The sequence below is a fragment of the Danio rerio genome, chromosome 18 (assembly GCF_049306965.1).
Source record: "Danio rerio strain Tuebingen ecotype United States chromosome 18, GRCz12tu, whole genome shotgun sequence".
Lineage (NCBI taxonomy): Eukaryota > Metazoa > Chordata > Actinopteri > Cypriniformes > Danionidae > Danio > Danio rerio.
The window spans coordinates 43449344-43474937 of NC_133193.1; the positions used below are offsets into that span (position 1 = coordinate 43449344).

At 36.7% G+C, this 25594-nt stretch overlaps 1 protein-coding gene across 3 annotated transcripts; it reads left to right on the forward strand.

Annotated features, from left to right (window-relative positions):
* The first annotated feature begins 550 nt into the window (after window positions 1-550).
* Window positions 551-25568, forward strand: vwa7 (von Willebrand factor A domain containing 7). Of its 3 annotated transcripts, none has more exons than XR_012394093.1 (17): window positions 551-915; window positions 3052-3318; window positions 6022-6258; window positions 10183-10279; window positions 10376-10504; window positions 10937-11132; window positions 12700-12875; window positions 12984-13096; window positions 15187-15303; window positions 15580-15800; window positions 15893-16019; window positions 18836-18988; window positions 19083-19175; window positions 19291-19568; window positions 19674-19810; window positions 20885-21044; window positions 23088-25568. XR_012394093.1 is itself a non-coding variant. In XM_003200478.7 (17 exons), the coding sequence occupies exons 2-17, from the start codon at window positions 3100-3102 to the stop codon at window positions 23679-23681; spliced, it is 3033 nt and encodes a 1010-aa protein (XP_003200526.3). In that variant the 5' UTR covers window positions 551-915; window positions 3052-3099; the 3' UTR covers window positions 23682-25568. The 3 variants fall into 3 exon arrangements, 2 of the variants coding, with proteins under 2 accessions (XP_003200526.3, XP_073786141.1); XM_003200478.7 differs by having other exon boundaries at window positions 15594-15800; XM_073930040.1 differs by having other exon boundaries at window positions 15594-15800; window positions 19291-19556.
* Window positions 25569-25594: the final 26 nt, after the last annotated feature.

Sequence of the window (25594 nt, forward strand, 5' to 3'; positions counted from 1 at the left end):
ATCTGCCACAATCTCATTTGAATTTAAAGCAACAGTAGCTAAAATGGCACGGTTCAAAACAAAGCCTAAAACGGGCAGTTTCAAAGAGTTTAAAACTTACTTTGTTTGGTATTTTACACTCTAGAGACTTCTCAGAGTTATTTTACATCTTGGAAAAAGGGGCATTATAGGTGCCCTTTAATGAAGAAATATTATAGGTGCCCTTAGTGAACTATAAGGTATAGTAAAAAATTCAGCCACAGACTACACACAAACTACAAAAGATCCAAAATACAATACATTTTATCCCTCCAACCCTCCTAAACTTAGGTCTAAAGTCTAATGCCAGGAGGGAGGTTGGTTAGCAACACATCTGAAGCCTTTCACCCTGAAGTCACAATAGAAGCTCTGGGGGAAGTGAAAATGGTGTGTGTTTTCATGTCAAGGAAAAGACAGAACTGACGGGCAGGAGAGGGGGACACAGTTGCCCTTAATATATGCAGCACTATTGTGTAGAGTCAGTGCAGCATGATAAAATGGGGCAAGTGAGGGAGAAAAAAAAGAGGAGAGTGTGGAGAAAGAAGACAAGGAGGGAAGCACATGCATTAGTGGGGTCATAAGGATATGAGGGTACATGTCTCGTGGATATCCATCTTAATCAGGCGTGTTTCTTTAGCTTACTTAACTGAGAAGTACCTGCAGAAATATTCGTAAAAACTACAATCTTAAAACTCGTCTTCCAGCTTTCTGTTATTCAAAAGACTGCAGATAATGTGGTGAGGAGACAGAATGCTTACAGCATCTCTTTCTTGGGGTAAAAACCACACCATGTGCTTTTCTGATTGCTGATTGGAGCTTTGATCTGTCAACTGGTGCATGAAAATACAAGCTGAAAAAAGCTAGTCTGAGACCACAAAAGGAAAGAAGCTAGTAGAGGTAAGAAAAATACCTGTTTTGTATACCTGTTTGAGCTTATGTATGAAATGTGTGTTGATATGAGCACTTTTGTTCAATTTAGGATTTAATTATGTCAGGAGAAAAAAGCAACTAAAACAATGCATAGGGACATGAAGCCACACCCAATTCAGATATGAAAATAAAAACAATCAAATGTTATTTAAATGCATGGTTACAGTATGTACTGTATTAATACTGAAAATTACATGTAACATTTTATTTAAAAAATATTTAAGAAAAGATAGAAGGTAAAGAAAAAATTAAGAAAGACGTGATATAGGTGATGTTTTCTGAAAATGACAAAATTCGGTAACACTTTATTCTGATGGTCCATCTGAGCATTAGTAAACTGTCTGCTTAATATCTGTTTTACTGCTCCTTCAACGGACATTTAACTGACTATAAGAAACTTTGCAAGTACATGTCAACTTACACTAACCCTAATCCCAACCCTACCCCTAACCTAACAGTCTACATATGATCTAATGACAATTAGTTGGCATGTAGATGCAATGTTACTTAAATTCAACAAACGGACCATCAAAATAAAGTGACACAAAATTTAATTAAAAAAAAATCTATTTTACTCAACCACATTAATCTTTGTTACACCTCCAAACATCATAATATCCAGTCCCGAGATGTTTTAAACTGTCACAGTCACACTGCTCACAATCCCACCAGGCTTTCAATAATTGTGTATAATAGAATATTGTAATGTGTAATATGATTGAATGCTGGTCAATTATAATTATATATTACATTCATTCATTGATATTCTTGTTGGCTAAGTCCCTTTATTAATCCGGGGTCGCCACAGCGGAATGGACCGCCAACTTATCCAACACATTTTTACGCAGCGGATGCCCTGCAGCTGCAACTCATCTCTGGGAAACATCCACACACACTCATACACTACGGACAATTTAGCCTACCCAATTCACCTGTACCACATGTCTTTGTACTGTGGGGGAAACCAGAGCACCCGGAGGAAACCCATGCGAACGCAGGGAGAACATACAAACTCCACACAGAAACGCCAGCTAAGCCGAGGATTGAACCAGCGACCATCTTGCTGTGAGGCAACAGCACTACCCACTGCGCCCTTATATATTACATATAATTATTTTTTTTTATTATTGTGGCATTGCACATTGTGATATTGATGATAATGAAATGACATATTGTGTATTTTGCAGCCCTAATACACATACACACACACACGCACACACAATTATGGTCAGAATTTTTAAACCCCCTGAATTATTAGCCCCCCCGTTTATTTTTCCCCAATTTCTGTTTAACGGGGAGTAGATTTTTTTCAACACATTTCTAAACACAATAGTGTTAATAATTAATCTCTATTAACTGATTTATTTTTTCTTTGCCATGATGATAGTAAATAATATTTCACTAGATATTTTTAAGACACTTCTATACAGCTTAAAGTGACATTTAAAGGCTTAACTAGGTTAATTAGGTTAACTAGGCAGGTTTGAGTAATTAGGCAAGTTATTGTTTAACAGTGTTTTGTTCTGTAGACATTTAAAAAAATATATAGCTTACAGGGGCTAATCATTTTGACCTTAAAATGAAATCAAAACTGCTTTTATTCTAGCCGAAATGAAACAAATAAGACTTTCTCCAGAAGAAAAAAATACTATCAGACATACTGTGAAAATTTCCTTGCTCTATCAAACATCATTTGAAAAATATTTGGGGGAAAAAATTCTAAGGGGTGGAATAATTTAAAATCATAAAAGGGGGTAATAATATTGACCTTTTTTATTTAATAAATAATTTAACTATTATAGTTATTTACAGCTGTCCAACTAAAAGAAATCAGACTTTCTCCAAACAAAAAAATTAATAAAAGGAAATACTCTTGCTTGTTAAACAAAGTAAAACACCAATTTTCATTATATATATGTGTGTGTGTGTGTGTGTGTGTGTGTGTGTGTGTATGTGTGTGTGTGTGTCTGTCTGTCTGTACCTGCAAAAGGATACAATAGTGTGGTGTGTGTCTTATATAAAACAGTTCACCACATCCTGTAGACTTCACAGCTTGTATAAGACTTATAAAAGCAGTGTCTCATCACGGTTTGACCTTTGCAGGTGTGATGCATCTTTCTATGACACTTCAGGTGTTTTGACCGGTGTGGAATGATGGCTTTGGCTTTGACCTACCTGTGTGCCGTGGTCCTATTAATCTATCTGCCAATATGTCAAGCTTTTCTGCCCAACTTCTGGTCACGCGTATTAACATTGTCCTGGGATTCATATACACACCAGCACATGACGGAGCAAGCTATACTCAACATCACAATGGAAACTGTGAGCAAAATGATGGAAAGTCAACACGATGTAGATTATGAGGAGCTGGTAGGTACTGTATTATTCTGGTCAAGTTTTTAGTTCTTGCTTTTTTGCTGCTCACTGCAATTGATTCATCTAGTAAGCAAGTAAGTAAATATTTATGTATATATTTATTTATAAATTTATTTATTAGCTATTTCATCTGCAGTTGAATTTACCATTAAACAACTAAATTATTTTGTTAGCCCTTGGCAAATAAATTGTTGCCTTTCACTAAGCAGTGAGAGTTAAAAGCTATAAAATACACTAGCACAAATATTTTTTTGCTGTATTTTGTGTCTTGTAATCACCTTACTATGCCCAAAATAGAACATTCTGACTGGGTATTTGACAGGAAAATATGCATTAGCTCATTGCCGAGGGTCTGAATAAAAGTTGGAAGTGGGAAAACTGTGAACTGGACCACAGACAGTTTTGAAGTTGCATTTCCCCTTTTTATAGTGCATTACTCACCGTCATCAGATCATTGCTTAGTGTGTTTAATAACATGCAAGAATCTCAACAACAAGATTACATATACAGTTGAAGTCAGAATTATTAGCCCCCCTGTTTAATTTTTCCCCAATCTCTTTTCAACACATTTCTAAACATAATAGTTTTAATAACTCATCCCAACTCTATACAGCTTAAAGTCACATTTAAGGGCTTAACTAGTTTAATTAAGTTAACTAGGCAGGTTAAGGTAATTGAGCAAGTTATGGTATAATGATGATTTGTTCTGTAGACTATCGACAAAAAATAGCTTAAATGGGCTAACAATTTTGAGCTTAATATGGTTTTTAAAAAATTAAAAACTGCTTTTATTTTAGCTAAAATAAAACAAATAAGACTTTCTCCAGAAGAAACAATATTATCAGACAAACTGTGAAAATGTCCTTGATCTGTTAAACATTGTTTGGAAAATATTTTCAAAAGAAAAGAAAAATCAAAGGGGGGAAAAATAATTCTGACTTCAACTGTATATGTTTGTGCATGTGTATTAAAAATAAATTGTTTATTCTTTGTTATATTGTTCTTTTTTTCTCTCTCATTAATTTACAAACAGAAAAACAAACTGGAATATCACATGGTCCTAAGTATTCAGACCCTTTGCTCCGTATTTACTAGAAGCACTCTTTTAATAGAGCCATGAGTCTTCTTGGAAAAGATGCAACAAGATTTTCACACCTGGATTTGGGGATCCTCTGCCATTCCTCCTTGCAGATCCTCTCCAGTTCTGTTGGGTTGGATGGTAACAGTTAGTAGACAGCCATTTTAAGTCTCTCCAGAAATGCTCAATTAAGTTTAGTTCAGGGCTTTGGCTGGGCCATTCAAGAACAGTCACTTGCTTAGGCTGATTGTCTTGTTGGAATGTAAACCTTAGGCCCAGTCTTGACCGCATTCATCTTTCCCTTGATTCCAACCAGTCGTGTCCTGTCCCTGCATCTGAAAAACATCTCCACAGCATGATGCTGCAACCAACATGCTTCACTGTTTGGACAGTCGATAATCAGTGCATCGTTATCTCCACACATATATCATTTAGAATTAAGGCCATACAAGTTCTACCTTGGTCTCATCAGACCAGAGAAGCTTACTTCTCACCGCCTTGGAGTCCTTCAGGTGTTTTATTTAGCAAACTGCATGCAGGTTTTCATATGTTGGACCACTTTGCCATAAAGCTCTAACTGGTAGAGGGCTGCAGTGATGGGTGACTTTCTGCAACTTTCTACCGGCTGCATCTCTGGAGCTCAGCCACAGTGATAGGGATGGGTAGACCTACCCAAATTAAAATGGCAACAGTTCTTGACCACAGTGAGCTACAAACACAAATTAGGTATCCTTGGATCATTGAGCTTAACCATGGGACATCTAAATTTAGATGTTTCATTCATTTATTCATTTTCTTTTCGGCTTAGTTACATCATTAATCCAGGGTCGCCACCACGGAATAAATCGCCAACTTATCTAGCACATTTTTACGCAGCGGATGCCCTTCCAGCCGCAACTTATCTCTGGGAAACATTTACACACACTCATTCACACTTATACACTACGGACAATTTAGCCTACCCAATTCACCTGTACCACATGTCTTTAGATTGTGGGGGAAACTGGAGAACCTGTAGAAAACCCACGCAAACACAGGGAGAACAGGCAAACTCCACACCGAAACGCCAACTGACCCAGCCAAGGCTCGAACCAGCGACATTCTTGCTGTGAATTGACAGCACTATCTACTAAGCCACTGCGTCACCCAGATTTAGATGTTTAATGGTCAAAAAAATGAATAGCTTTAGATGCTAAAGTAATGTGAAAGTAATATTAATTTTTTACCTATACAAACATGTGACATCATTCTAGTAATAATCTATAAAATATGTATTGACAGCCAAACATCTCATGAGTTTTTACTCCAAATTTGATAAAGATATTATGTAAAATGAGATAACTGCAAAGAATCTTCCAAGACTATCGTGTCCTTCTCTCCCTCACCATCAGAGGCACTCTTGGCCTTCTCAAACCAAAACAGTAACAGTTGCTAAATAATTTGGTCTACATTCATAGTTTAGGTATCTTTGGAAAGATTTGTAGGGCAATAGAAAATACAGTTTGTACAGTATAAAAACCATTAAGCCTATTAACAGTTCCCACAATTTATGAACAAACAACGTGTCTGTAAAGTAGGCAAAAAAATGTTCTATCCGAACGCAAATCTGTTTGTTTCAGTATACTGGACTCGGTCGGGGGTTTTGGCATGCTGTGGGTGAAGTAGCAAGTGCTAACGTGGCTATGGACTTCCTGAGCTCCACGCGTTCTGATCCAGTCTACCACTTTGACTCTGAGAGAGTGGATGGAGCCATACAGATGCTGCGGGAGTTCTGGGCTCAGACGATACTGCTGACCCAGGCTAAAGAGTACCAGGGGGCCAGACGTAGCTTGGGACAGCTATTCCACTCATTACAGGTTAGCTAAAACATATATGTAACAACGCTTTTGGTATGGGTGAGGTGTAAATGTAATGTACCACAAATGTCACAAGAAATGTCACATGTTTTTGAAGATGGTTTAGAATAGTCCCACTTCAACTTACATCACTGGTGAAGCCAGGTAGCTTTGTTAGAGCCCAGAGCCTCATTAGCTACACTGTAAAAAAGATACCATATAAATGCTACAGAATAAATCCGTATTCCACAAAACATGAGATATCCGTAGAATTTACAGTTAAAAACCGTAATTAGCTTTACGGAGTAAGACCTTTTTAACAGTTAAAAACATATGAAAATATGGTTTATTGCATCAAAATTAACAATATACTGTATTATCCCTATTAGAAAATTTATGAATTTCATGTGCTATAGAATTTAATGAGCAAAAATGTGTTTTGGAACATATTTGTGTGAAACCTATGGGATCACATGTTGAAAACCCATGAGATAACATTGTTATTATTTTGTTAAAAAAAAAATTTAAAAAAAATTTGGATTTTAGTCAATGCTCTGTAAATAACATTTGGAAAAAAATGCTTCAACACGCCTTGAGTTTTTCTGTAATCTGTACAAATTAGAAATGTATACTTTTCCAGCCACATATTTTTATGTGTATTTTGGAACAGCACAAAAAATGGAAAATGCTCATAAAATGTGTGCACAAAACTGAGTAGGATAAACTTTTTATTCGATAAGAAAAATGTGAGTAAATAATAATGAAAACACATACATTTACAGAATAAATTCTAGCATGCACATCAAAGAGTCTGATTAAATTAATTTCGATGAAATAGAATGTGATGGGACAGCATTAATGGATAAACCAGTAGAACTGACCACATTACACAATATCTGCAGAGTTGTTTTGCTCATTCTAATTCCTTGGCTGATCATCAAAGTGTTTCGTTATACCTCCAGGCTGGGTCTTCAAAAGTCTTAAATCCACTGAAATATTGTGTTGTAGGTCTTAAATCATTTTAAGCAGGTTATAATTTTGTTTTATCAAAGTAAAGCTATTCAATCAGGCAAACATCCATCCAATGACCAACAATACATCTCAATAAAGTATCATTTTTAATATTTAAGTTTTGTTTTATTGCAGATACAATTCACAACAGCTGTTTTTTACATTTTTACAGCACATTCCCTAAATTAAATTCCCCAATCAAGGGGAAAATCTAAAACCAATTACACAATTTTTCATTATAATACTAGGCCATTAAAAAAAAAATCATTAGTCTTTAACCCTGTATAAGTCTAGAATTTTATTCTTAATGGTCTTAAAAGAGTCTTAAAAAGTCTTAAATTTGACTTGATGAAACCTGCAGAAACCCTGTATCTTCCAAAGCTTGAATGACTGCATCCAAAGAGCAGTATCATCTCCCTTAAATGCTACCCCACAATCTTTTGCATTTCATCTTTACTGTCTGAGAAGCAAATAATTTATTATATAAGACAAAATGTCTACAATGGCTTCCCTAATGGCAGCAAATTCCCTTTTTCTTTTTGATATTTGACACCAGTTTACCAGGGAGTGACAATTTTTTTTCTTTGACTCACTGGATGGAAAATGTACTTTAATCACAAATATTTTTTGATGTATTTTACTTTTTTCCTTCTGAATAATTAGCCCCCCTGTAACCCCACCCCCCACCCCACCCCCCACACACACGCACACACATTTAAGTTTAGCAGAAAGAATAGCTTTTTTGACACATTTCCAAACTATATAGTTTTAATAGCTAATTTGTAATAACTGATTTATTTTACAATATCTCTGCTATGATGCAAGTACTTAATATTTAACTAGATATTGTTCAAGATAGTATTCAGTTTAAAGTGCCGTTTATAAGAATGGCCCACTCGATATCATATTTTAAACTTTAGTTGATGTGTAATGTAGCTGTGTGAACATAAACAACATCTCTGAATGTAAGATGCTCAAAGTTCAATGCAAAGGAAGACATTAGCTGCGTCCCAAATCGCATACTTATGCACTATTCTACGCCATTTTGTAGTATAAATAGTGTAAGTAGTGTGTTCACATTGAAAACTCTAAAAATAATAAGTGCACTTTAATTACCCGGATGATGCACTCATTCAGCCGCTAAAATGAAGTGTGGAATGATAAACACTTCACGCACTCAACGACCGCAGGTTTGCTTACGTAGCGGAAGGGACGGAGCTATCGTACGCACATGTTGAATAACTTTATTTATTTTGGATGGTGAAAGCAAAATTCTCCTACGAGAGTGATTATAGCGCCTCCCGATGGTGAATGTGGCAACACTCACGGCAGGTAATACTTGATAATTCGGTCGTTTATTTCACTGATTTGGCAACCGTCAAACGTCATCAGGGAAACGGTTTGAATTTCCACTTAGTAAAAAAACATTAGTGTGCCATTTGGGACAACACTACATACATATACTATCCTGTTGAGTGTGTAAGTGCATAAGTACATAGTGCATGAGTGCATAGTGTATAGTGTGCCATTTGGGACGCAGCTATTGGCTTTTATAGAGTTAGCTTAGCGAAGCCTACAGTGAACGAAGTTTGGGGACCACAAAAATACATCCGGGTTAATGATGTCTTAAACCCTTAAGGTTATGTACATAACCCAAATGCAGTGAAGTTGTGGTGTCCAGAGGCGCTGTAATGTTATAACAAAGATGCTTCCTGGTGATGTCGAGCTGATCTGTGAATCACAACACATTATGTTAGCTGACCAATCAGACCCTCATGATGGCGAACTTTTCAGAGGAAATAGGAAATATGACAGCTATTTTAATGTTAGCTGGGTACCTGTATATAATCAAAGTAAGATATATGAAAAAATAACCAGATTTTTTACAAATGAAGCATGAGCACACATTGCTTTGTACCCCGTAAACACAACAAAGCCTTAAAAGTACACTCTGGACCACCCCTTTAAAGGCATAACTGGATTAACTAGGTAAACTGGCCAAGTGGTTTGTTCTGCAGACAATCAAAAAAATGCTTAAGGTCAATAATAATATTGGCCTTAAAGTGATTTTTAAAAAAATAACAACTTTTTTTATTCTAGCTAAAATAAAAAAGAGCTTCTTCATACCATAAAAAAATTATTGCTATTTTAAATATCATTTGGGATATATTTGAAAAAGAAAAAAAAATCAAAGAAAGGATTATAATTTTGACCTCAAGTGTAAATCTAATTTACATTTTGCTAGATGGAAACAAAGCTACTGTTCACACGGTTTAGGAGAATTCTAACAATGAATAGCTCACTTATAGTTATCTAGTTTGCCAGAGCCATAACCTTGAGTAAAGCCCTCCAATGTATAGCCCCACTCTGCTTCAGTTGACCTGAATTCGAGTCCAATGTACTCAACCCTGTTCCTGGGGATCTACCTTTCTATAGAGTTCAGCTCCAACCCTGATCAAACACACATGAACCAAATAAATAGGACCTGAACAGCACATGATAACTACAGGCAGATGTGTTTGATATGGGTTGCAACTAAAATCTGCAAGAAGGTAGATTTTCAGGAACAAGATTGTGCACCCGTGGTCTAAGCTTCGTCTCATGGTGGTGCCATATTCCATCAATTCCTGTTTCTAGTTCTACTATAAATCAAAAATAAAGACCAAAATGTTGCATATCGGGTCACCACAGCAGAACGAACTGCCAAAATGTCACATAAAAACAACATAATCACAGTTAAAATACAAACAGATTACAACTCTATTATTCAATGGCATATTTGCCTTTTAAACTGTAAATATATAACTTAATTTGAAATTATATAAAATTACAGCTACATTTACAGTTAGGTCTTCAACTATTATAGCAATTTAGATTATTGTTAGAAATAAAAAATATGTTTGCATGTATGCGTGTGCTTATGTTTGAATTTAGGACTTCTACAGTCACAGTAATTGGGTAGAGATGGGTCAGCAAACATTGTACCTCCACCTTCTGCACCCAGAAGAGCCTTCAGTTCCTGTAGCCTCAGGTGAGTCTATCAGGAAAATGTTTTACAGTACGTAATAAAGCAACCATAAATCAAACAGTTAACAATAAATCTTCTGCTTTATTTGGTTGTCCTCAGCGGACACCCCTACATGTGCAGAATGCTACAGATATAGCTGTTACAACAATCTGCTGAAGGAAATGATTCATCAGACAAAACCATTGCTGACTACTGGCTATTTCAGCAATTACCCTGTCAAACCACCAGGTACTGGCATCAAATGAAACCAAATGTCCCCACAAGTATAGCAATACCAGTACATTTTTACCTTTATTTGGTTCTCTATGGCAAAAACTGCTTATAAATCCCACAGAATAACGAAAATGTAATTAATAACTATGTTTTTGAAAATGTAAAAATGTTGAATGTTTTCAGGGAGGACTGGGTTTAGGGTTAGGGTTGGGGTAGGGGGTTCAAATATACAGTTTGAAGAAAATAAAAAGCATTAGGTCTAAGATAAGTCCCTGTAAAGATAGCTGTACAAGTGTGTGTGTGTACAGTATATGTTATATGTATCTTATTACTTTTTGTATTACATCTGCAGAATTGTTCATGTTAATTGTTAATTGCTTGCGATGTTCATTCATTCTATTGATTTATTAAGAAGAAAAGTAAAAAGCAGTGTATTGTTTATTAAAGGCAAGTGCAGCCACGGTGGGATTCTGGACAGTAGTCGTCACCAGGGAGCTGAGGGAGGAATAAACAAGGACAGCACATCTCCGTTGTTTTCCCCTCATCACTTCCTCCATAAAGAAGCTGCTCATCTGGCTTCCACAGCAACCCTCAGAGTCCTCCAAGACCTCCGCCATAGGGTGGGGCCAGAAAGCTTCCTCAGGTCAGAGGTCACTTTCATTTAAGTTAAATACAGCTTACAGTGATATATGAGGCAAGACTGAAATTTCTTTAGACACCATTAACTCTTTTCCACTGAAATGGTTCACATTGTGGAGCCTGAACATGCTCTTGTCCAGGCTAACTGGAGCCATGAAACAAAGACTTGGGGAACAAAAGATGCTTTACAACAGCTACGTGTTGTTTATTTGACAGTTAACCAGTCTGAAGAAAAATGACTGCATGTCCTGGTATTTCTGCATGTAGTTTAGCCCTTCTCTTCTGCTGTCCATAGCACTGGGAGTAATTCACATACACTCACAGGTTGCTGGTTATTTTTTATAAAAATTGAGCTTTTGATTCACTTAGTCTCTTACTTCGAGTTTTACATGTTTTGGAAAATCATACTCCAGTTAAAATACCATTACTTGCCAAAAAATATAGTGCAAGTACACTACCTGACAAAAGTCTTGTCGTCGATCCCAGTTGTAAGAGCAACATATAATAACTTGACTTCTAATTGATCATTTGGAAAAGTGGTTGAAGGTAGATATTTCCGATGAGTCATCTCTTAAACTGCATCCCAAACATCACAAATACTGCAGAAGACCTATTAGAACTGCATGGACCCAAGATTTAAACCAAAAAGTTTTGTCTAGTTTGGTGAAGCAAAAAAATCTAGATTTGGGGATACATTCAGTATGGGGGCGTGTAGATCCTCTGAGTGGATGACAACATCAACAGCAAGGTATCAAGACATCTGTGCTGCCAATTACATTACAAAGCACAGGATAGCGCTCCTTCTCATACTTCAGCCTCCACATCAAAGTTCCTAAAAAGACAAAAAAGGCCAATGTGCTCCAGGATTGGCCAGCCCAGTCACCAGAAATGAACATTATTGAGTATGTCTGGAATAAAAAAGGAGGAGACATTGAAGATGAATCCAAAAAAACTCTGGGAGTCCTGCAAGAACACTTTCTTTGGCATTCCAAAATGCAAAGATGTATGGATGCAGACTTCCAAGCTCACGGGGGTCATACACACTATTAATTCTTCTTCCACTGCATCATGACTTTATATTCTAAACTTGCATTATTTCTGTTAAGTGACAAGACTTTTGTCTGGGCAAAGTCAAACCTTACTGTCTTAATTAAATAATTAAAAATTGAGGCATGATTAAATTTTATTTTGGTAAAATAAGCGTAATCTAGAGGCCTTTGTCTTTCATGTAAGCCACTTCTACTAACTAAAAGTCACATTATTTGTTGTTTCTAAAACTTGGAATGGCAACAGGACTTTTGTCAGGTCGTGTAGAGTAAAGATTTTGGTTATAAACACTACTCAAACAAATTAACAAAACAAATATAAATTAAATCAGTGGCATTTTCTTTTAAGAGTGTTTTTAAGTGTAAGTTAAATTATTTCCCAATTATTTGCAATGACAATGCATAAACACTTTCGAGTATGGACACACACCTTAACTTTCCTATAGTGAAAGGGTCTGCATGTGTGCTGATATTGAGTGCTTGTTTAAAGGTTGGTCGCTCTCCATTTTGCATTTCTGTTTCCAGGCTCTTCAGTGTCCAGCAGCCCCCAGCATTGGTTTTTGTCATGGACACCACTGGTAGCATGTTTGAAGAGATCACAGCTGCCCGTCTCCGAGCCTTCTCCATTATACAAGCCCGTGGAAAAAGCAGACGTACTAGTCTTCCTGGCACATTCGTTCTGGTGCCTTTTCATGATCCTGGTTAGACCCATCTTCTGCCTGATACAAACACATCACACCTTTGAAAAAACCCTAATCTGTGTTAAAGGTACTTAAGTCACTTTGATGATGAAGTGTATTACAACTCAGGTTTTGGGCCGGTGATGGAAACAGATGACCCTGATCGGTTCATGCAAAATTTGGAGAATCTGACAGCTCTTGGAGGTGGGGATGAGCCAGAGATGTGTCTCTCTGCACTTCAGGTAAGACAAATCTTTTATCTGAGATCATTTATTCATTCATTCCTTTTCTTTTCAGCTTAGCTCCTTTATTAATCATGGGTCGCGACAGCGGAATTAACCACCGACTTATTCAGCACATGTTTTACACAGTGTATGCCCTTCCAGCTGCAACCCATCCCTGGGAAAACACCCACACACTCACAAACACCATGGCCAATTTACTTTATTCAATTCACCTGTACCGCATGTCTTTGGCTTGTGGGGAAAACCGGAGCAAACCCACGCAAACACAGGGAGAACATGCAAACTCCACACAGAAAGGCCAACTGACCCAGCCGGGGCTCAAACAAGCTGCCTTCTTGCTGTAAGGGGATTTTGCAACGCTCATCGCCACCGTGCTGCCACTAATCTGAGATCTATTTTAACAAATGTACTACTGATATAACTAAAAGGAATCCTCCACCTTTGTCAACGACTAATCAGAATTTTGGGATGAGTAGCATTACTTTGTATTTCTTTGTAAATTGGTATATCATTTTAAGTAAAAAAAAAATATACATTTCCCTAAAAATGTCAAGCACAATTAGAATGAAATCATGAAATTGAAACATTGCAGTAATAACATTGGAGGAATAGACAGGGAGGTGGAGGGATTTTGGATTAATTGTCACAAGAACACAGGGTGGGTTACCACATTTTCCAAACAAAACTACCCCAATAGCCAATCAAAACTAACTCAATAATATAAAAACCAATACGTAAAATACATATTTTACATTACTGTATACATTATACACAGTTGTTTTCTTTCAAGATAACTATACATCAGTAATTATGAAGAATATCATAACACAATCATCTTACACAATCATCTAGGCAGCACCCTTAGAATTATTTCTCTCATATGACTGCCATGTGCCTCTAGTTAAAAACACAATGAATGCGGTCAAATGCAGAACAACTCTAGTGGAAATTAATTTTAAATTAAAGATATTTTAAAAATCTCAAACAAACATCCAATAGGTTAATAAATTGACAGACTTTCTTCTGTAATTACATATACTTCATTAGTTTTTTATTCAGCAACAATCCTGTAAAGTCCTTAACATTGAAATGGAAATAAGCACACCACACACTCTCTCACCTCTAGAGCCTTTGCACCTCACAAAAGTATGTTTACTTAGTTTCATCATCCTATCACAGTTTATATCATTACATCATCAATTAGGGTATAAAATGAAATATTTCAACACATCCATATTAATATCATTGATGCAATATGTCAAACTTTTTAACTTACATAATAAAAAAAAAATAGTGGCAAGTAATTAAAAGTAGCCCAATTCTGCTGAAAAAAATTGCAGGAACAGCTCAAAGACTGCAGCTTATATATGTTTAAAATAATGATTAAAAGTATTAAGATTAGGCTTCTCCAGAATCTATGCTTTGACCGTAAATGTAATTTTTATGTGCCACCATATACAGTATTCTGCCAAATACGCTACTGTATATGGGTGTAAATGAAGAGTTCAGATGCAAAAACCTCTAAATATCATCTGAAATTTTCTTCCAAAATTTGCATTTTTATTAGGCTCATGTGTGTATGTTCCCTAATATCACTTTTATGGCAAAGAATAAGTTCTTTTAATGGTTTTTAAAGTAAAATAACGCAACATGAAAAGGAGGGTGAGAAAAAGATTCATTTTAGATGGAAATTTCAGACAGCACTTATAGGTTTTTGCATCTGAACTCTTCAAATATTTACTTGTATAATTTACAGGGTGGGTCGTTTATATGGATACACTTTAATAAAATGGGAATGGTTGGTGATATTAACATCCTCTTTGTGGCACATTAGTATATGTGAGGGGGCTTGTAAATAACTCATGAAAAAAATAAAGTTTTGTTATAACCAAGCACACCAATGTTTTTTTCTTGTGAAATTCCCAATAAGTTTATTAAGGTGTATCCATTTAAATGGCCCACACTGTATAGGTAAAATGCCAAGGTTTATATAAATAAAATCAGTTGATTTCTACAAATGGCAATACTGTGCATTTAAAGAGCTTCTCTGTGTGTTTTTCATGTGTATGAATGTGTTTGTGTGTCAGTTGGCTCTGACCCATAGCCCTCCGTTGTCAGAGATATTTGTGTTCACCGATGCCTCTCCTAAAGATCGTCATCTGCAAAGTGCAGTCCAGGCTCTTATACTGGAGAAGCAAACAAAGGTAAATCACCACCTGCAAAGTATTTTAAAAAAGCAATTATAAATTCATTAAACATTTTGATAGAAATAGTTGAGTCTAGTTACATTGATAAAGTAGGCCTTTTTTCTGTATTTTTATTCCTATTAAATGTGTTGTTAATATAACATCATGTAAGTCCCAAACTTTCCTGAGTGAAAAGAGACATGTGCTGCATATTTTACTTTAATAGTCTACTATTTATAAGGTTGGGCAGCTTTAGGTTTGGGAACACTGTTTTCATGCATCTAATCTGAGTAGGCTACAATTACTAGGTGAACTTCTTGCTCACTGAAGATCCCAACATTGGAGGAGGAGGAAAGGGGATGAGAAAAATGAAAAGAAGAGAAACTTTATCTCCTGGTAGATTCTCTCTGTATTCTTCTCTTTCATCTTTGTCTGGAGGAATGACCATCTTCACTTCAAACAAAGACATTCACAAAGCGTCCGCCATTGTTGAAGATACCACCACCTCCAGCAAGGTACAGTCAACAGTGTTGAAACAAAAGGACCAAAAGACAGCATCTATCTATATTCAAGTTCTGTCATGCATTGTGTTTCTTTCTCTAAATAGGTGACACTGTTTCACACAAATGTTGAATCGAATTCATCAAACTCCTTCAGAGTGGACAGAGCTGTGACAAAAGTGATGCTGCACATTACTGGTCAGCTCACAGATTGTGAGCTTGTCAGCCCATCAGGTACACACACTATTACAAGTAACATGACAGCCATCACTTACCTTTTTAACTAAAAATCAAATACCCTCCTATTTTATGCACATTTTGGAATATTGCATAAAAAAATGTAATGCCAAGATGCAAATAAACTTTTATTCAGTTTAATTCAAATGTATTTGTATAGCGCTTTTACAAAGTAGATTGTGTCAAAGCTGCTTAACAAAGAAGTTCTAGTAAAGTCCAGATTTTAGAGTTCTATTCAAAAACAAAAACTGTGCATAGACTATTATACATATATAAAGATAGACATAACACTCAGACATACCCCATTTACAGAATATTCCAGTATGTGCATCAAAAAAGTAATGTGACTTTGTGATAGCTTAGATAAATCTGTGAAGATCATGTGAAAACAAAAACAAGTGCTGGGGCATGGCATTACTGGACAAACCAGCAGACTATCTGAAATGTTGTTTAGGTCATTCTAAAACCCCTTACCAAAAGTCTATCATCAAAGCAATTCATTATTATTATCTTGAGCAGCTGCACTCCCAAAGAGGACCCATTGGATGGAAATTGGGCTCTATTGTTAAATGTTTTGCAATATTTTAATTTTGTGCATAAATCTAAACTTTTGATGGAAACATACAGTGCATCCGGAAAGTATTCATAGCTCTTTATTTTTTCCACATTTTTTAGGTTACAGCCTCATTCCAAATTGGATTCAATTAATTTATTTCCTCAAAATTCTACACGCAATACCCCAGAATGACAAAGTGAAAAAAGCAAATTTACAAAAACAAATTTGCAAATTTATTAACATGTCCATAAGTATTCACCTCAGCTCAGGGACATTCTGTTTCCACTGATTATTCTTGAAATGTTTCAGCAGCTTAATTGGAGTTCACTTGTTGGACATGATTTGAAAAGGCATACACCTGTCTATATAAGGTCCCAGAGTTGACAGTGCATGTAAAAGCACAAACCAAGCATGGAGACAAAGGAATTGTCTGTAAACCTCAAGGCAGGTTCAAGGCTGGGGAAGTTTACAGAAAATTTTCTGCTGCTCTGAAAGTTCCAAAGAGCACAGTGACCTCCATAATCCGTAAGTGGAAGATGTTTGGAACCACCAGGACTCTTCCTAGAGCTGGCCGGCCATCTAAGCTAAGGGATCAGGGGAGAAGGGCCTTAGTACGGGAGGTGATCAAGAACTAGATGGTCACTCTGTTTGAACTCCAGCGTTCCTCTTTGGAGAGAGGAGAACCTTACAGAAGGACAACCATCTGTGCAGCAATCCACCAATCAGGACTGTATGGTAGAGTTTCCAGACAGTAGCCACTCCCGCCTGGAATTTGCCTAAAGGCATCTGAAGGACTCTCAGACCATAAGAAACAAAATTCTCTGGTCTGCTGAGGCTAAAATTGAACTCTTTGGAGTGATGCCAGGCACCGCTTATCACCAGGCTAATACAATCCCTACAGTGAAGCATGGTGGTGACAGCGTCATTTTGTGGGGATGTTTTTCAGCAGCAGAAACTGGAAGACTGGTCAGGATAGAGGGAAAGATGAATGCAGCAATGTACAAAAACATCCTAAATGAAATCCTGCTTCAGAGTGCTCTTGACCTCAGACTGGGGTGACGGTTCATCTTCCAGCAAGACAATGACCCAAAGTAAACTGCCAAAATATCAATGGAGTGGCTTCACAACAACTCGGTGAATGTCCTTAAGTGGCTCAGCTAGAGCCCAGACCTAAATCCTATTGAACATATCTGGAGATTTCTGAAAATGGCTGTACACCGTCGCTTCCCATCCGACCTGATATAGCCTGAGAGGTACTGCAAAGAGGAAGGGGCAAAAATTCCCAAAGACAGGTGTGCCAAGCTTGTGGCATCATATTCAAAAAGACTTGAGGCTGTAATTGCTGCCAAAGGTGCATCAACAAAGTATTAAGCAAAGGATGTGAGTACTTATGTACATGTGATTTTTCAGGGTTTTTATTTTTAATAAATTTGCAACAATTTCAAAAAATCTTTGTTCACATTGTCATTATGGGGTATTGTGTGTAGAATTTTGAGAAAATAAATTAATTTAATCCATTTTGGAATAAGGCTGTAATATAAAAAATATGGAAAAAGTGAAGCGCTATGAATACTTTCCGGATGCGCTGTAGCTAGTGACTCTTCATAAAAACATCATCTTATTTAGGCACTTCAATAACATTTATATAAGACAGTAATGTTGTCTTTTGCAATACTATTCATTCATTCATTCATTCATTTTCTTGTCGGCTTAGTCCCTTTATTAATCCGGGGTCGCCACAGCGGAATGAACCGCCAACTTATCCAGCAAGTTTTTACGCAGCGGATGCCCTTCCAGCCGCAACCCATCTCTGGGAAACATCCACACAAACACTCATACACTACGGACAATTTAGCCTACCCAATTCACCTGTACCGCATGTCTTTGGACTGTGGGGGAAACCGGAGCACCCGGAGGATACCCACGCGAACGCAGGGAGAACATGCAAACTCCACACAGAAACACCAACTGAGCCAACGATCGAACCAGCAACCCAGCGACCTTCTTGCTGTGAGGCGAACGTGCTACCCACTACACCACTGCAGTTTTTTCCGCACAAGCTAGACCACCAGTAACATTTTCTTTCCTCAGGTGAACATGTTATATTAGTGTCGATGACGTGAGAAGAATTTTGTCTGTTTTTGAACAGTTGTTGAACTTCACCTTCTATCTCTTTCCAGTCTCTCCATAGTGAATCGCTTACCTTAGAGTTCCTAATTACTCTGGATGACCTATATTATCTTTTTTTCCCTCTCAGGTGTTCACCAATCTCTTTTTGGTAAAGATGGACCTCTGGCAGTAATGGACTCATCTAAAGGTCTATATCGAATAAGCCTGCTGCCTCCACTAGACATAGGTGTATGGCAGCTTACAGTCAAAGCCATTGGACCAATTACATTTAATGCCTTAGGTAAAGATTCTGAGAGAAAATCCCAGTCTTATCTTATTTTGTAATTTAAATGTTATTTTTTTCCCAAGTTTGCATTAACTGATATTCCCCTTAGGTGACAGCAGTTTGGACTTTCTGTACTATTTTGCACGAGAAGCCAATGAGACCCATCCAGGATTGAGGAAAATTGAGGGCAGCCCCATAGCAGGTCTTCTCATTGTTCTTTTAGCCATCTGCAGTAAATCCAAATTCATTTTGTTCATGTTATCACTGTTTTCGGGATGTATACACTGAATAATTCCTACAATCATTTATTTTCACAGGAATTCCAGCGTTTTTGGTTGTTGCAGTGACAGGCCTCTCACCCAATGAGGAGGCCTCATTCAGTCACGTGACCCTATTAGGGCCAAAAGGGGAGAGCCTGCAGAAAGTGTTGTTAAACTCCTCATCTTCTCGTTGGTCTGGAGAGGAGCTAGTGGGTTACATGGATTCAGTTCCCAGGATGCCATTTAGCTTGCGTCTGTCTGGAAAAGACAGAAAGGGGAACCTGCTTGAAAGAGTTTCCACTGAGATGATTCAGCCAACACATGTACAGATACAAGTATGATTAGAATTACAGTAAATGTAGAATAATGACGTGACAAAAAATAAATAAATTTAAATAATAAAACAAACCTTCTAAACTGAACGTAACTTTCATCCCCAGGTGCACTCTGCTCCACAACTTCTCCCAGGTCACAGCTCGAATGTGCTGTTTGAGATATTTAATCATGGTCCAAACCGTCACTTCAGTCTTTTAGCAGAAGATGACCATGGATTTCTCACCCACCAAGACCAACAAAGGTGAGAACGGTAAAAAAAAAAATAGCCTGTTATAATATCACAATTACAACAAGTTCTACTGATGTAACAGACCTACAATAATGTTTGCTAGTTTAGTTGAAGACACAATAGATACGATTTTGTTCATTAAAATATCCAAATACCACTAGAACTCTGTTATACAGTATATTTTGCTGACTTACAGACACGTACTTTCATCATTATCACTAATGTTTTGAAGAAAATTCTAATCCAGACAAAAAAAAAAACAACTGTTGCTTTTAATCTGACATAGTCTGTGTCCTACAGTTTTATAGTAACAGAGAAACACCAAAGATACTATATTATAATGTATGTTTATTAGGCAATGCCCACGTGTACGCAGGTATTTTTATAAACAGGGTTTTCCCTGCTTTTGTTTTTAAAAAATCTCCATCCAAATGAAAATGGAAAAAGGCACTGGAATGCATGTTAAGGGTATGCCGAACCAACAGGTGGCAATAATGACACTTTTGGGAAGTTTTTGCACAAGTTAATTGCATACAAATGAGTGCATTCAAGAGAACGAGCCGATTTCCGTCCCATGCGCGATTGACATGAAACATGCAATGCGTTTGCTGCGAATGTGCAGAATTTGCCTCATTTCCATCTTCCATGTTTGGTGTAAACCCAGCCATGTAGGCCAATCAGAAAGGAGAAAACAGCACCCAAGCTGAAGTCCACACCATACCCAGAGATTTGGAAAAAGTTTTCAGGACGTTTCAGTCCTCTGACAATGTTTTCGTGTGGACAAGTGCTTTTGAAAATACCTATGTTCATGTGGACAGGGCCTTAGACTGTAACAGAACCTTAATATGTATTTAATACAATAACAAAGCCCTGCTTCCTCCCCTGGTGACAATGACCCGAAGAACTGAAGTGTAGGACTGCGGCATAATAAAAGCTTTGCTGCTTTCATTGATGAAATGACATGATAATACGTTTTTAATACTTAAGCTCATCCATGAACATGATCAAAACCACAGCTTATATGTACTGTACATGGTATACTTTTATATTATTCAGACGTGTCTATGACAGTTATTCAATTTTCAGGCTGTTTATTGGTACAAGGGGCTCTGTGAAGAGAGAGGTTGAGATAAGGACCCCTCATACTACTCAGACAGGGAAGGCCATCACATTGACCTTGACTGTTCAGGCAGAAGATTCACCAGACTCAAATTATGCAGTGGTACACCTAACAGTGATACCAGAGGTAAGAATATACAGAATGGTAAATTATGCGTAGATATGTCTTTACAATAAGGTACACTTTTATTTTGTTAATGCAGCACAAGTAATATCTAATGGGTGGGGGTTACAGTCTTTAATAACCTGCTTACTGGTTATTTTAATGGTAACATTTTATTTGATGTTTATAAGACTGTCATCACATCTATGCATGCCTATGGCAACTGATAAGTTTTACTAGCTCAGTTCTACAATTTCAAATGCCAACGTGACATTAAAATGTTTTTGTTACGATAACTTGACATGACCAAAGACATCCAAACCTGTTTTTGTCTTTGTCATAAATCTGTCATAACCAAGATCATCATGAGGTCATTTTGCCATTATTTTATTCCTGATAACTTCTGGAACAAAATGTATTTGTCATTAAAATATATCAGTGCGATTGTCAATACAAAACAAAACTCAATTTGGTAAACTGTAGTTGAGCTAAAAAAAAATATTAACAACACTGTCATTACATTCATGACCCAATTATAATAACCTCATGACAATAATGTTTATGCTAGATTTTTGACAAGATTGTGTTTGTAAATGTATTATGCCGTCTTGGAAATGTCAAGTTGTCATGACAAAGCCACAGGCAGGCTTTGAGGTATTAGATTATACCTCCCAAACAGTTTAAAATAGTTTTTGCATTTAAAATGGCATAACTGAGTGAATGACAATTAACGACAGTTGTCATATGCATGCATACATTCTCATTCATATTAATGACATGTGCCAACACCCCATCAAGTCACATTTTACAAATTTGGAATATACATTTGTCATTGTCCATATTAATGAGTTTTGAAAAAGTATAAATTGACTCTCCATATGCACCAGACACTTTCGTATCAACCTATCTTATTGACCTTTAAAACCTTTTGTTGAATATATGTTATATTGCAACTACGTACCAACTAATTCTCATTAGAGTATTAATAGACTGCAAGATTAGAGTTGATGTTAGTTGGAATGTACTTTCAAAGTTTCTCATAGTCAGTTTATTATCTGAACGGTGTAGTATCAGCAGGGCCGGCAGAAAGAAAAAAAAAAGTCTGCCATGGGGAAAGAAAAAAAAAAAGTCTAACTTTCACTATTCTTGAAACTAGTTGGTATTATGACTTATAAAAGAATACACCCACATTAATTTAACAGCATAGTGTGAAGCCTAATAAGTAGTAGTAGTAAATAATGATAATATAGCCTAATCACAACCCCCCCCCCCCCCATTGAAAAAGTCTAACTTTCACTATTCATGACTTATAAAAGAATACACCCACATTAACTAACTGCATAGTGCATAGCCTAATAAGTAGTAGTAGTATTAAATAATGAGAATATAGCCTAATCACAACCCCTCATTGCTATGTTATCTATCATTTGAAGCTATTTGTTGTCCCATATTTTTTACATCCCAACGCTGACAGGTATGGCATAACATGGTTGCTAATCAATAAATAGCTATAGTGCTTCTGTTAGTTTTAATGTCAGCTAATGTTATGGAAGGGCATAGATGTTATGGAAAATAGTAATGTAACCTCATCACTCCTTCCTCAAGAAAATGTGTAAATATTAGATCTATTCAGCAGCATTAGGTGTAATAACGTTAATTGCATTGGCATATTTATCTGACGTTTTCCCAGCTTGTAGTAGTCAATCAAAAAGCTATTTAGTTTCTTATGACTATATGTACACCAGCAGTGGAATTTACTGCGATGTGAAGTGGCACCACCTGAAATCTTACCTAGTGCGCCAAACTGGATAGGGCCAGACCTGATTATCAGCAGATATTAAGCAGACCGTCTGCTTAAACTCTGAGAATTAGTTTCATAACTTATAGTCAACAAAATGTTTAAACACGACCATCTAAATAAAGAAATACCAAAGCATCTGCTAAATAATTAATTGTAATCTGAGTTTGATTACCAACCTGAGGTCCTTTACAACTAGATGTTGACCATTAATTACATATTTATGCATATGAACATAACCTAAAACTCAATTCATGTTACAATTCCAGAAGCCTGATAAAAATCCTCCAGCATGTTCATCTCTGCATGTAGAGTCCTCTTGCCCGTCTCTGTGCTCTCAGGGCAACTGGAAAGTCTCACTGCTAGCAAAAGACAGAGGCCACTCTGGACTGGCATCCATAGAGCTGACACAAGGAGAAGGCAGGCTCATTCTCTCTGAAATGACTACACAGAGACACACAGAACACTTCCCAAAGCTTCACAAAGAGTCCACAGGTGGAGTATATCTCCCTTTGCTACAGCCACAAAAGAACTCCTCAGAAATCAATACTCATGTTGGAACAGAAGTACACCATGGACAAAGGCTGGAAGGTGTTCAGTTGATGTATGGGGATCATCCAGCGAACATCAGTGAATGGACAAAGGGGAAGCCCATATTAATGCATTATTCATCAAGCTGCTGTGCCCCTCATGCAGAGCTATTACTGTTGGATAAAGCAGGTAATATGAGACGCTGTCATCTCAAAGCTAGTCAGCAGAGGGCACTACGAGAAAACAACAGGGCACACAGTGGGGAATCTACCTCATGTTTACCAATGTTATTGGGACACTTAGTATTAATAGTGCTGTATGTAAGTTTTTGACTCTTCTAAAGCATACAAATACCATAATATGTTTGCAAATATTTAAGAAACATGCCAAGTAAACATTCTTGTTTATCTGTAAAGCAATGCTGAAGTCAGTCTTTCTGCTTTGAAAATGTCTGTAACGTGCTGGAACGTCTGTCTTTGTTTTGGTTTGGTCCCACTGGCAGTTAAGCCAATTACAGACATCCCAAGTGTCTCACATCTCACCCTCCAACCCACTCGCTCTTCAGTTATGTTGCTTCCCTGGCTAACTCCCGCAAATCATTTCTATTTTGGGATGTCAGCAATCATATTTCAGCACCCAGGGTTGCTTTCATTGAAAACAGCGTATGTCATTCATTCAGTCAGGAAGGCTCTCAAAGGATGCGTCCATGAAAGAAATGCGACCTCCGGTGGACAGTAACAGAATCTATAATGAGATGCAGATTCAGAGTTCCACATGAGGTTATTAATTAGCAAATAGTATGGATGTAAACATTAGGTATGCAGGTCACAACAAGCTACGCAGCGATATTTGCAGTGATAAGCAACTTGGTTGTTTATACCAGAAAAAAACACCACAGAAATTTAAATACAGCCATTCAGAAGCACAAAATATGCACTCACTCAGGAAATGGTAAGGTTTATAATCTAATTAAAACATATTTAACCTCTTTAACATTATTAAATGTACATGCTAAATCACTGATATGTGTTGGTTTGCACCGAAGCACAGTTCTAAAGTGTAATTTCAAACGGTTTATTTTATTTTTAAGATCTGAGGTGAGCTATCTGCTGCTTTCAGTAGTATGGGAACAAATGTCAGGTAAAATGGCATTCAAACTTCCATTGTTAGCATTTAACACTGAATAAAGCACATGAGGTGTACCTGAGGTGCTATATTCTAATATATGATTTATTCTATCAATATCCAGGTGTTAGAACAAAAACTCTTTTATATGGAAAATGTTCCTTTTGCCGCATACCGTTGCTTTTATATACAACACTCGCTCTTGTTAGTCATTAATCTGGCAACCTGCACTTGCGTTTGTTTTGAAAATTGTTGATGAAATTTCCTTGATTCGTTATTTACTATGTAACTGTGTGGCCTCAGATGCCACCAAAATTGAATTCAAGGGTAGTTAATACCAAAGGTTTCCTAAAAATTGTTTACATTTTGTTCCAAAAACAGAAAGATTGGTTTTGGTGGCAAAAGTATCTACATATTCGTGATAATAATGAGGTGAAAAAAATAGATTGGGAATGACCCTTAAAGACGTTCTTTTTAGTGATTTAAAAACTGTGGAGCCACAAAATTGGCTGTTATGAGTTACACATTTCTAGTGAATCAAAAAATATTCTAAGTATTGCTGAGTTAAATACTGAATTGCTCACCAGATTTGCCAGAATAATAATAATTAAAAAAAAATTAAGCATTACTGAATTAAACACTGAATCGCTTACCAGTTTGTCCCAGACTTTAAATTTGGTACTTCATGTCTGACTAAATTAACCAAAAAGTCATACTTGGTTACATTTAAATAAAGCAATATTTAAATCAAGTACAATCTGACGTCAGTTTACAGGTTAATAGGATCAAAGCTGTTATTAGTTGAACCAAACACTTTTCAAGATTTGACAAAAACGGACAGTCCTAAAAATAATTCTTTAAAAAGTTAAGCATTTGTGAATAATGTAGTCCTCGTCTAGATGTTGAACGCTTTGTTGAAATTTGATATTGAATGTTGGATTCCTCAAGTATTTTCTGTAATCTGCTCATCACAGTGCACTCTATATTGTTTGTCTTTTTAAATGTGATTTCATATGTACCCACTGTTTTAGTTGTGATATGGATTGGGTTTTGTGCCATATTAAAAAAATAAATAAAATCTGTCTGTAAAAGGTTTTATCTTTTGATTCATCTTTTTTTG

What these genes read in the sequence shown, in the direction of transcription:
- vwa7 (XM_003200478.7), top strand. Translation starts at nt 3,100, where the DNA reads ATGATGGCTTTGGCTTTGACCTACCTGTGTGCCGTGGTCCTATTAATC. An exon ending in TGAGCTTGTCAGCCCATCAG is followed by an intron (nt 16,020 to 18,835) that starts GTACACACACTA and finishes TTTCCCTCTCAG; the next exon opens with GTGTTCACCAATCTCTTTTT. An exon ending in ACCTAACAGTGATACCAGAG is followed by an intron (nt 21,045 to 23,087) that starts GTAAGAATATAC and finishes TTACAATTCCAG; the next exon opens with AAGCCTGATAAAAATCCTCC.